Genomic DNA, 12,226 nt, shown 5'->3' with positions numbered 1-12,226 from the left:
TAATCACAAGCAGTCTCTTAATGTAATTGTATTAATTTTCCAAAACCGTGAACAAAGTCACAACTCTGAAATAGCAGGATTAGTTCTTGGAGCTGGCCTCCCCGCAGCTGCTCTGTGCTGCTATGTCTAGCCCTGGTTTATATGCAAAGGGATCTATTTCTAAAATTCCTTAGCTACTCTGGAAAAAAGAGCAAGCTGTTGTGAAATCTGTCACATGCCTTCCCATATTTTACAAATAACCAAACAATTCACAGAAAATATACAGAAGGGCAGAAAAATAACTTCCTAGGGGCCAATTGATTATTATTTAGAGTAGAACAAGAGAATGTGCTATTTACTGATTTGCCTGTTGAGCAGATGGCCAGGGAGCAAGCAAGAGAAGGTAAAGAAAGTAACTATAAATGTTGGAGGGGAGCATCTTAACATCTCTCAGAGATATTCCGTGTGAAAGTTTCTCCGGCCTAAGGCATTCTTTGCTTTGCTTTTTGCCCCGCCTTAAGAGAAGTGTCTCGTCTTAGTAACAAGTCTAATTATAATGGACAATAAATGATAATTTACAGGTGACCAAGGACCAAGAAGCCTCTCCAAGTCTTCATTAAAACAACAGTACAACCTCAGGAGGTGTGCTATTATTAAGACAATTGCCTGCCACCATCAGTGTGCACAGGTAACTTTTTAAGTCCTTTCACTGAATATTTATTTTTATTACAGGAAAATTTCAAGGTACACACAAATATAAAGACTAGAATAACAAACCCTCTTGTATGCATCACCCTGTTTCAACAACTCTTTTTGCCAATCGTGTTTTACAAATCTTTTTTTTTTCCTTTTGGTAGGAAAACTTTAAATCAAAGATGATAGCATTTTACTAGTAAATACTGAAAATTTTTACAATAATTTGACTGATGCAAAATGGACCTGAAGGACAAAACAAAGAAGGAACGGAGAAAAATCCTCCCGTGGTGGAAGAGGTTGTCACAAAGGCTAGCTGTTTCAGCTCTACGGGGAGGTGAGAGCCCAACGTGAGATTCTCCGCAGACCGGTGCAGGCAAGGGGCTTGAGGGAAATGCGGGAAGGAATGCGCAGACCCGAGGGTAGGTCAGTAATTCCTCTCAAGTGGTCCACTCAGGCATGCGCAATCCAGACCTCAGAGTTACTAAGGCCCCCAAGGCAGAGAGAGGCGCAAGATACGGTAACAACCAATCAGAGGGCCCAAGGGCTAATCAGTTAGCCAATCGAGACTTGGGATTAAATCGGAGCTTCAGCATTCTGCTCGCCCCACCAGTATCCAATCAGGGAACTGGCTACTTTGGGCGGACTTTTCAAAACACCGAAAACAAAACAAATCGGGGACCTTTAAAAGGTGCGATGCGGCCACAACCTATCTCCTTCCGCCCCTCGCTCCTAACACTCCCTCTCTTTCTTTTTTGGGATCAATCGACGAATAAAGTCGGTGCCCAGATTCCATCTTGCGCCCTGGAACCGAGAGGGAGGATTGGTTCGGTAAAGCCATAGCGAGTCGAGGAAGCCACAAAGCTGACTGGAGACAGACGCTTAGGGGCGGGACTCTTTTTCCAAGTCTGCTGCGACAGCGGCGGATCCCTCCGCGGGGAGTCACATGCCCCACCCCCTTGGGGGCGTCGGAAACTCAAAACAAAAACAAGGGGTTTGCTTCGGCATCCGCAGCGGTGGCGGTGGCGGCGGTGGAGCCCGCAGTCGGCCTGGGCTAAAGGGGCCGGTGCAGCGCCCCAGCAGGAGGGTGGGCGCGCGGGCAGCAGGATGAAGCCGGGGCTGTGAGGCCACAAGCGCCGGTGGCAGGGGGTGGGAAGGGTCGGATGCCGGTCTGGGGGGACCGCTGAGGCGGCAGGTCTCTGACCTCGGAGACTGGTCCGGACGCCCCCGCCGCACCCAGTCCCCTCCGACCGTGACACCGCGGGCCGGTGGAGGCGCGGCTCCAGCACGGTGAGTGGGCCCAACCGGGATTGCAGAGTTTCTTTGTTCTTGGTCGGAGCTGCGGGGACTGATGTCAGAGTGGCCACCCCTCAGCCTGGGGAGCAGTTCCCGTCCTGCCCCTCAGCCCTGGGGCAGTGGGCACCCGGGGGCGGAGAGATGCTGATGGGATGCGTGCAGTGTCAAGGAAGCTGGAGGCAGTTCTTTGGTGCGCCCCCCCCCCCCATTTTGTCACAGCGGGCTCGTTGGGGTGGATTTTGGATTGACAGCTCCTCGTCTCCGCACAGTTGGCGGAATCGGGCATGGATGGACAGGTGTTGTCTGGGCACGGGACGGGCTGGATTTTCTGCCCTCCCCCGGACCCCTATCGGCTGAGCCGCGCCGCCAGCGCTTTCTGGAACCGAGGTCTCCGGCACTCCGGTTTTGTTCCGAGGAGGCGCAGTCGATGCTCATGGGGAAGGTTTAGGGGCTGGACTCCTGCGAGAGGGGCTTCTAGAGCCGGGCTCCGCGGGAGGGGCGGGGCTTGGGAGTCTCCTCCCTCCGGTTCTTTGTTCAGTCGCGAGACTTTCTTTCCCCATCCCCCCGCATTGTGCAAAGCCCCTACCCCAGGGATCCGCTGCTCTCGGAGCCCCGGGTGCGGTCCACTGGGCAGAAGCCCCTGGCCCCACGACTTCAGGTGGGGCGGGCCGTTCGGACACCGCAGCCCCGGGTACAGTTTCCTGCTTGTGAAACGGCCGGGAGGCCAGGGCTGGCCGGCCTGACCCTGCGCTGGCGGCGGACGTGCCCACGGCCCCTCCCCCTTGCACACCTCCCTGGCCGCGGGGGAGGATTCCGCCGGGTTCGGCTGGACGTGACTGGTCCCCTCACCCGCTTCTCGCCGGGGTGTGCTGGTGCGCCCCTCGCTGGAGGTATTAACCCCTGCTCTTTTGTGCTCTCCCTCGCTTACCCCGGCCACCCCCAGGATACACTGAACTGTGTGTGTGTGGTGTCTTTGCTGCAGATGAAGGATTTGGGAGCAGAGTACTTGGCCGGTTGCGAAGGTGTCCAGCTCTTCGGATTGTTGAACCTCTACCTAGAGCAGGAACAGAGATTCCAACCTCGAGAAAAAGGGCTGAGCTTGATCGAGGCTACCCCGGAGGTAAGTTCCCAGGAAAGATATCTTGCGGCAGCCGCTAACGGGGCTTGGGGAGGTGACTTTAAAAATACATGTGAGTGTATATATATATACACACACAGACACATATTTATTTTTTTATTTTAGTTGAGTCTGGATTAAAGGCTGCAAAGTTTCTTAAGACCAAAATCGATCTTCCTAGAATATTACGATAAATCTTAATACCGGGTCATTGGTTTTGTTTCTTAGCAAGAACGAGAGCGATACTAACTCTAGGGAAGTGTGTCTTCAGAAGTGACACCCCGAGTCTCCGGCTTCTGAGTGGGAGAGTCCCTGGAAATTGAGCAGGTCATTTGTGGAAATACCCTCTGCCTATGCAATACTTCTGTATTGTAGACTCCTAAGTGGTTTTTCTTTTTTTAATAAAAGGAAACAAGGAACCTTCTATGTGTCCATTACAAGGGAATTGGATTCTGTTTGATGTAACCCTCTGGAAGTGTGGCTTCCAGAAGTATATTGAGTTGCTAAATGTCTGATGATGTATATATGTTTTTTGTGTGATTTGCCCAATTATGTGATGTATATTTTTAAAAATTGGTGATGTATACACATTTTCTGTCTGAAAAACTGCAGCACTTTGATTCAGTGATGGCACTCTGCCCCCCATATTCTTGAAGATTAAGTGAAACAATTACCTTCTTTGAATCTGTGTGTATTACCCATTTTAGTTCTAAGACGGGCATAAACTTTGGCTCTTGGTTTTTATTGCAGACGGATAACACTTTGTGTCCAAGATTGAGAAATGCCAAAGTCGAAGATTTGAGGAGTTTGACCAACTTTTTTGGATCTTGCACTGAAACTTTTGTCTTGGCTGTCAATATTCTAGACAGATTCTTGGCTCTTATGAAGGTATTTAATCATTTTTGTAAACACAACTTCATTGTTTAATACCTGGTGCCCAGCACAATACCTAGCATAAAGGATTCTGTAACTATTTGGTAAATGAATGTATTTGTTATTATATATAAGCATTTTTAATGATCAGAGTTGTGATCTTTAGTTCAGATTAAGAGACTACAAAAGTCAGTGTATTGTTGTATCTTAGGTTTTGATGTATCTCCTACATAACTTTTCTTTGAAGATGTGACACAATGAAAACTACTTTTTTTTGGGTGTTTTGTATCTACACAGCTCTCAAAATAAGATTTTCATATTTTCATTTCCCAGTATGTTTCTGTTAAGCCTAGGTATTTTTAAACACCTGAAACATGCCAAATAGCAGTATAGCAGTATGTTAAAGGTGACCTAGTGCCTTCCCTATGAGAAACCTTTTCAAAGCAGGGAGCCACAGTCTTATTAACAGTTACCAGCGACTCATAAGATTTCACTTATTTGTGGAGTCTAAAATATGACACAGATGAACCTGTCTATGAAACAGAAACAGAACGAAGGACAAAGAGAATAGACTGGGGGGTGCCAGAGGGGCGGGGGAGGCTTGGATTGGGAGTTTGGAATTCGCGGGTGCAAAGTGGTGTCTACAAAATGGATGAATGACGAGGCCCTGCTGTGTAGCACAGGGAACTCTATATCCTGTGATGAACCAGAATGGGAAATAATATGAAAAAGAATGTATGTTCGTATATATGTGTGTATACTGACGGAGTTACTTTGCTGAATAGCAGTAATATATATATAACATTGTAATTCAACTATACTTCACTTAAAAATAAATTTAAAAAAACATCGATCAGTAACTGTTAGAAAAATGTTATTCTTCTGCCAGTAGGATTCTTGTCAGCTGCTGGGTCAATTTTCAGGGCACTGAAAAGAAAAGGGCAGCCATCTGTCCATGGCAGCTTTTACATCTGCTCCACTCTGCACATCTGATGCAGTAGCTCTCTTGGGGGCAAATTTGCATTGAGGCATAGGATGATTCTTAAATAGATAAGAAGATAAAAAGATGACTATGTTACTTTTATATTCAAAGAAGTATATTTTCTTGGTGTTAGGCTTAATTTATTTTGGGGGAGATTGTACTATTATGAGTTTTGTAAGTTAGAAATACAGTGTATTTAGAAACCTAGCTTTTGAATTTGCATTAATTTTTTTTTTAAGCCGTGTTTAAATTAAATGCTCAAAATGTTTTTTCTGTTTTTTAAAGGGAGGTTAAGACAGCTTAAAATGTAAAAACAGTTAAGTTTAATTTTATGTAAGGGTAAATACAAGGAAGCAGTTTGATCATGTTCTGTCTTAAGAGTAGGGGCTCATTACGGTATTTTAAGTGTCCGCTTTGCGAAGTTAAAGTGACAACTGTTGGAAGAAACCTTTTGTTCCTTGTTTTTCAGGTGAAACCTAAGCATTTGTCTTGCATTGGAGTCTGTTGTTTTTTGCTGGCTGCTAGAATAGTTGAAGAAGAATGCAATATTCCGTCTACTCATGACGTGATCCGGATTAGCCAATGTAAATGTACTGCTTCTGACATAAAGCGGATGGAAAAAATAATTTCAGAAAAATTGCACTATGAATTCGAAGCTACTACTGCCTTAAACTTTTTGCACTTATACCATACTATTGTACTTTGTCATACTTCAGAAAGGTCAGTGGGATTAAAAATGAAAATTTTGTACTTTAGCTTTGCTGTAAGTAAAGAATTAGAATGCCAGTGAATATTTTTATACCTTCCAGTTTAATAAACATTTTATTCTTTCTTTTTCATTGTATAGGAAAGAAATACTGAGCCTTGATAAATTAGAAGCTCAGCTGAAAGCTTGCTGCTGCCGACTTACCTTTTCAAAAGCAAAAGTAAGTCAATTTCTTACTTATATATATCTCAGTTTCTATTTTGAATTAAAAAATATTTATTTTTCTTTTTTTTCTTGTAGCCATCCATACTAGCTTTGTGCCTTCTCAATTTGGAAGTAGAAACTTTGAAATCCATTGAATTGTTGGAAATTCTCCTGCTTGTTAAAAAACATTCCAAGGTAAATTAAGTATCTTCAGAACTTGTTCTTTATAGCAGCTTTCTTCCTGGTGTTTTATTTTTTCTGTGGTGACTTAATCATTATTAACACTTTATGGGGCTCTTAACTTTTATTCATTTTTTCTTTGTATCTTAAGTGTTGATGTTCTTCTCCAAATGCAGCTTCAACTCAGACAGTGTTAAGCTGGAGCGGAATCTGATCACTTAGCCTAGCCGCTTTCTGTATTCAGACATCCCTTCCCTCGTCTTCTTGCCAGTTGGTAGTACAGTGGTCTGTATTGTCCTGCACACGTTGTTCTAGAATGCGTACTAAGAAGTTAACTCAGTAAATACACCAACAGCATCCCAGTACATCTGTAGGACTGAGACATTGTCCCATAGTAGCATTACCAAAATAACATCAACTGCGTTTTTGCTTTTGAACTGCTTTGTCGGGCCAGCCTAATAAGTTTTTTCAATCAGAAAGAGGTGTAAACCAAACAATCACAGTCCTTTTTCTTCAACTGGTGGTCTGGTTGGAGAAATATGGAACTGAACACAAGGCAGGGTCTGTGTCTCTAAACAGAGGATGTACTTGAAAGTTTGGTTAGCAGAGAAGTAAGCTAGACCATGAGAGGCATGACGACTGGGAGCCTGGCTGTACCAAAAAGAATCTTAGACACTGAAAGTTTGGGAATCAGTTCAGGGTAGGTTTGTAGATAGAATGTCTAGGTGCTAATCACAAGCAGGAATAAGGGCATCTAACTCTAGTTTTTAGAGGCCAAGCATGGAAATAAGGAGTCATGGACGACCAAGATGTGGGCCTAACGGTGTAGCGAATACTGGCATCATTGAGGGAAATTTCAAAGAAGTTAATGTCAAAGGAGTATGATTTTAGGTACTTGGAGAAGGAAATGGCAATCCACTCCAGGACTATTGCTTGGAAAATCCCATGGACAAAGGAGCCTGGTAGGCTACAGTCCATGGAGTCGCAAAGAGTCAGACACGACTGAGTGACTTCACTTTCTTTCATACCTGCCCGATAGGTAGGTGTCTAGCAGATTCTTGCCAGTCTAAATTATAGTTGGAGATTGAGATTAGGAATTTCTCATGAGGAATATTAGTTGAAACCTCAGAGTCCCTTGCTTAGGGGTCAGTTAAAACTCTGCGTTTTCAGTATTGGCAGTTTCCCTGTTAGGATCCAAGTGAAGGAATGTGAAGTACACAAGTACAAGCATTCAGGTGGGAAAGAGGTTTTCAAGAAGGAAGTGGTCAAGAGTATTGAATTTTGGTGAGAGGCCCAGTGTAATGAGAATTGAAGGAGCTTAGTTGGGATGTAGGAGGTGACGTCGGGAGAAAGATAGAAGCCACGTTGCAAGGGGATTAAGATGTGGCTGGATTCGGTGGAAATGGAAGCCAAGATGACACAAAATCCTCATCCGTTTGTGGTCAGGTACATGCAGCGTGAAGCATTTTAACAGCTGACTTCCAGCTGCTATTTTAGTGACGAATTTATTAATTTGGATCTAAACCTTTTATAGTATTATTATTTGGAAACAATCTTCAGTGAAAATTGATTCCTTGAAATAAATTGGGGCACTCCCCAGTGGTGGAGGAACTGTGCCTGTCTGGGGAAATTCCTCTTCTCTTGTATTTCCAACTTCTCCTTTCACATATATCTGGTATTTTAATGTAAATGCATATTTTAGCAGTCCAATTAAAGCTATGTTACAGAAACCTAAATTCTGTTAAATTCCTTTGCATTGTGACTATCAAAGAATATACTTGATAATTGGTGTATTAACAGACCTGTTGTTTATAAGCAGTGTGTTTTCTTAAAATAGGCCGAATCCTCTGGAAGTATTTATACCTGTGGTGCTCCTCGCATGAAGCAGTGGTTACCAAATTTTGACTGCATATAAGAATCATCTGGGGAGCTTTAAAAAAATCTTGGCTGACACCCCCCCCCCCCATACCAATTAAGTAAAAGTATCAGGGGGTGGGAGCCAGGCACAGTATTTTTTAAGAATCATGGAGTAAGTCCAAGGTATAGCAAGGTTTGGGAACCACTGTCATAACCTCTTCAGTTAAATTTTTTTTTTTTTTCAGGTGAATGACTCCGAGTTTGTTTACTGGAGGGAGTTAGTTTCTAAATGCCTAGCCGAATATTCTTCTCCTGAATGTTGCAAACCAGATCTTAAGAAGCTGGTTTGGATCGTTTCAAGGCGCACAGCCCAGAACCTCCACAACAGCTATTACAGTGTTCCTGAGCTGCCAACAATACCAGAGGGGGGGTGTTTTGATGAAAGTGAAAGGTAAGCAGGTTCCTTGACTAATTAGACTTCCCCAGACTAAGACTGATTTTTGTATATCACAGCCCGCACCTCTATGGCATCATTTCTTTGGTTGAGAAAATTAACCAGAAATAGTTTTTATAGGTAGTAGTTGGGAAGTGTACACCATCCTACCCCCTCACCCCAACTTTATGAAAAAACAACAGAAACCAGCATCCTATACATCCTTACCTCCCTAGGGCTTGTAACTGAAAGCACGTACCTTTTGGCCATCGTCAGCTACCACCCTCTCCCCTCACCCCCGGCACCCACCCATCTGTTCTCTGCATCTGTGAGTTCTGTTTTTTGTTTTTAGACTCTACATATAGGTGACATCATACTGTGTTGTTCTCTGACTTATTTCATTCCTCCCTTATTAAAAACTGATTGTTTCCCATCTCCGTTGCTCTTTGAAATTCAGTTTAGTTAGAAAACAAGCAAATAGCATTCTGGGCTTTTAACATTAGTATGAATTCCTAAAATGGTACTGTGGGAAGAGGCTGTGGGTTAAATGACTGGAAACTAAAGGGAACTGCCATCACTGATGCAGCCGAGTTCTGAGGATATTTTTAGTTTTGTCAGATGCCTTTGTCTTGTTCAGAATTTATTTTTGTTAGTAAAGTGAACTTAATTTTATTAAATTTGACCATTTCATGCTGTAGGGAGAAAAGACCAGAAGTACCATTTTAATAGCTTCTTGGTCTCTTGGTTTGATATTTGAGAAGATCAGTTATGAGATTATTGATGCGAGAAAGACATGTGATGGGACTTTGTCATTAGTCTGTATTTATTGGATTTAAGGGCTTCCCTGGTGGCTCAAATGGTAGAGAATGTGCCTGCAGTAGAGGAGACCTGGGTTTGATCCCCTGGGTTGGGAAGATCCCCTGAAGAAGGGAATGGCTACCCCCTCCAGTATTCTTGCCTGGAGAATTCCATGGACAGAGGAGCCTGGCAGGCTACAATCCATGGGGTCGCAAAGAGTCAGACACAACTGAGCAGCTTAATACTTTCACTTCACTTTTCATTGGATTTAAAATGCTTAAAATACTTTCGAATTCTAGTTAGTATTACTTGGTAAAAGAATATTAGTTTGGCAAGAGGTAATTAGTTTAAACCCCTTAAGCGAATCTGTATTTTCTAAGGAGATTACAATAGACTTCCCTTTAGGAAGGCCTTCTAAGTTAAATTTCGTCTCTGTAGTGCTTAAATTTTGAATGTAAAAATCCTGAGACTAGAACTACTTGTTCAGCAGTTTAATTTTGCCTGTGCGACATTTGAGTGTGTTTTAAATAACGGGGTTCTCTTCTTTGTTTTTCCTTTCAGCGAGGACTCTTGTGAAGACATGAGTTGTGGAGAAGAGAGCCTCAGCAGCTCCCCTCACAGGGATCAAGAGTGCACGTTCTTCTTCAGCTTCAAAGTGGCACAGACACTGTGCTTTCCGTCTTAGAAATCTCATTGTCCTGGGCCCGAGTTTTAAGTGTGTGTACAGGTTTCAAAGCAATAAATGGAGTAGGTAGCTTCCTGGTCCACCCCCATCCAGGCAGGAATTGCATCGACTCTGGAATACCTACCTTCTGTCAATTATTCAGATCAGATATGGCCTATTTTCATATTTAATCCTAAGCCATCAAATGGGTTCGTGCCTCTTAAATAATAACAATACTTTAGACATTGGCACTTTATTTTTCTCATTGATCTTTAGCTACTTGGGGGAGGAGGGAAGGTGCTGATACCTTCAATTTACTACTTTTCAAGATGATTTTTAAAAGATGAGTAGTGTAGCGTCCACTTTTTATAAAGCTTTCAGGTGTCTTTATGGAAACAGATTGGGAGTGTGGAAGTGCTGCTTTAGCAGGCGCGATGGCTGATCCTTTAACGGTTTCTCTTAGGTCTCTCCCTCCCCCCCATTCTCAGAGCAGAGAATATACTCTTAATTGTCAAACACCTTTTTGGTTGTTTTTGTCTTTTAAATGATCAATGTACTCTCTGATGCAGACTTTAGAAATTTAGTAGGAGTTAGAATATTGACATTTCTGTGATTTTAGTGTGTAGTATCTTCATTTCTTTGAGGTTTCTGCCAAAGCAGAAGTAAGCAGCAGACTAGAGTAGTTGGATAGTTGCATTCCCAATGCTTAAGTATTGTCAGACTGTAGTATTATTTTAATGTTTTTAAAGCACTCCACAATCTGCTCGTTTTGCATGTACTTGTATGAAAGCAGTGCAGCAGGTTGAACAGAACTAGGTAACTATGGAATGGGTAAATGTTGATCTCGTAGCACATTTTATCTCATTTTCTTCTCTTAGAGAAGTCTGCATGATTATGTTTTATTTCCTTTGTAATTCACATTTCAAAAATAATGGTATTGTGTATGGGTGCCAAGAATATGAACTGTAAAAAAGAAACCTAAGTGTTTGTAGTATTATAGTTTTAAGCATATTTGTGTGGTGGTACAGCCATAAGAAAAGGGATTTATGAACTCTGTACACATGAGATTTTGTACAGAGAACTTTTTTAAAGTTTATAAACTGTATATGAAAGTGTAAATCTTTAAAAATGTACATAAAATACTGTATTTTTTTACCGTGTGTGTGATAGTCTAGTCATTGCATGTAAATATAATTTATTGTGTATCCTGTATTATAACTCATAGTGATGACTGACTTTTTTACTGGTAAATCAACATCCATTGGATGTCTTTTGAAGTGAATCTTTTTGAAGTAATAGATTACAACTCAAAATAAAAATATTAACAAATGCTACTCCGTGTTTGCAGTCACATTTTAATTTTTAACTCTGGTGAAAAAGTGCGTGCTCTATTTCAGTGAGGAGGCTTGAGGTAAGCCTGGAGTGCCTACGGAAAGAGCCCTCTCCCTTGGTTACTACAAGTCCCTCAGGTAGTGTTTCCTCACCGCAGTTTGGCCCTGAGCCTTGGAGATACTGCATCTGTCATTGGAGAGTTGACCTCTCTGGGGAGAACTCATATTAAATGAAAGAGTGACATATTAGCCTGAATGCCTGTTAGTTTCTAGTGAAGCCAACAGATACCAAGGAGACCAGAACGCTCAGGTTGGCAGGTGTGTACAGTCTTCTGCAGCCAAGCCAGATTGTCTTCAAAAGGTCACTTGGTGAACATGCACACCAGGGGTGTCAACTCTGGACCTAGGCAGCTTCTGGCTCTTCTGATCTCTTTTCCAAGCTTTAGGCTTGATAAGCAAGTAGTAGGTTTTTGTTTTTGTTTTTTTGCATGGGGTCTTCAGCTGGTTTGGTATGTAGGCTTTTGTTTTCTTTAGTTAGAAAATGAGATGTACTGAATATGGTTGTCTTGTAATACTTCTTCTCCCCTGGAGACAGGGAAATGGTTTCCTACCCTCCTGGTGGAGAATCTCTGTAACCCTCAACCTCTTACCAAGTAATTTTGGCAAGTAGTAGACAATATATTCTACTTTAAGATTTTTTTTAAAGTCTTCATTGAGTTACAATGCTGCTTCTGTAAAATGTTTTGGTTTTTTGACCCCTTGTTTCCTCTTGCCTCCTGCATGGAGGCCACCATTTATTTATACTGTGTATCTACTGTTGCCACTATTCTTCCTCTAGCTTGGTTCAGACCTGTACTCTATCAGCAGGAATACTACCATATCTTATTGATCTGTCAGACTCAAGGCTTTCTTCTGGTTCCCTCGCTGCCTTGATATCCTTTTAAATATGCAAATCTTATGCAAATATGCAAATTTGTCCTGAAAAACTACCTCTCAATTAGGGTAAAGTCCATGTTGTGACATAGAAGTCTTTTCCTAATCAGAACATCGCATCTCTCTCTGGTCTTTTTTTTTTTTTCCTTGCCATTTCCTAGAGCTACAAAATATGTATTA

At 42.4% G+C, this 12,226-nt stretch overlaps 1 protein-coding gene across 3 annotated transcripts; it reads left to right on the top strand.

Moving 5' to 3' along the window:
* The first annotated feature begins 1,339 nt into the window (after positions 1-1,339).
* On the top strand, positions 1,340-11,116 carry CCNG2 (cyclin G2). 3 transcript variants are annotated; one of them, XM_086405200.1, is made up of 8 exons: positions 1,340-1,363; positions 2,951-3,088; positions 3,836-3,973; positions 5,410-5,660; positions 5,788-5,866; positions 5,947-6,045; positions 8,133-8,338; positions 9,680-11,116. In XM_086405200.1, exons 2-8 carry the CDS (start codon positions 2,951-2,953, stop codon positions 9,801-9,803), a joined length of 1,035 nt encoding a protein of 344 aa, XP_086261326.1. In that variant the 5' UTR covers positions 1,340-1,363; the 3' UTR covers positions 9,804-11,116. The 3 variants fall into 3 exon arrangements, with proteins under 3 accessions (XP_086261326.1, XP_086261324.1, XP_086261325.1); XM_086405198.1 differs by lacking the exon at positions 1,340-1,363 and adding an exon at positions 1,679-1,962; XM_086405199.1 differs by lacking the exon at positions 1,340-1,363 and adding an exon at positions 2,469-2,858.
* Positions 11,117-12,226: the final 1,110 nt, after the last annotated feature.

Source organism: Bos grunniens, chromosome 6 (assembly GCF_055505025.1).
Source record: "Bos grunniens cultivar Pamir isolate PY7600 chromosome 6, Bosgru_T2T1.0, whole genome shotgun sequence".
NCBI lineage: Eukaryota > Metazoa > Chordata > Mammalia > Artiodactyla > Bovidae > Bos > Bos grunniens.
This window is presented reverse-complemented; position numbering and strand designations above follow the sequence as displayed.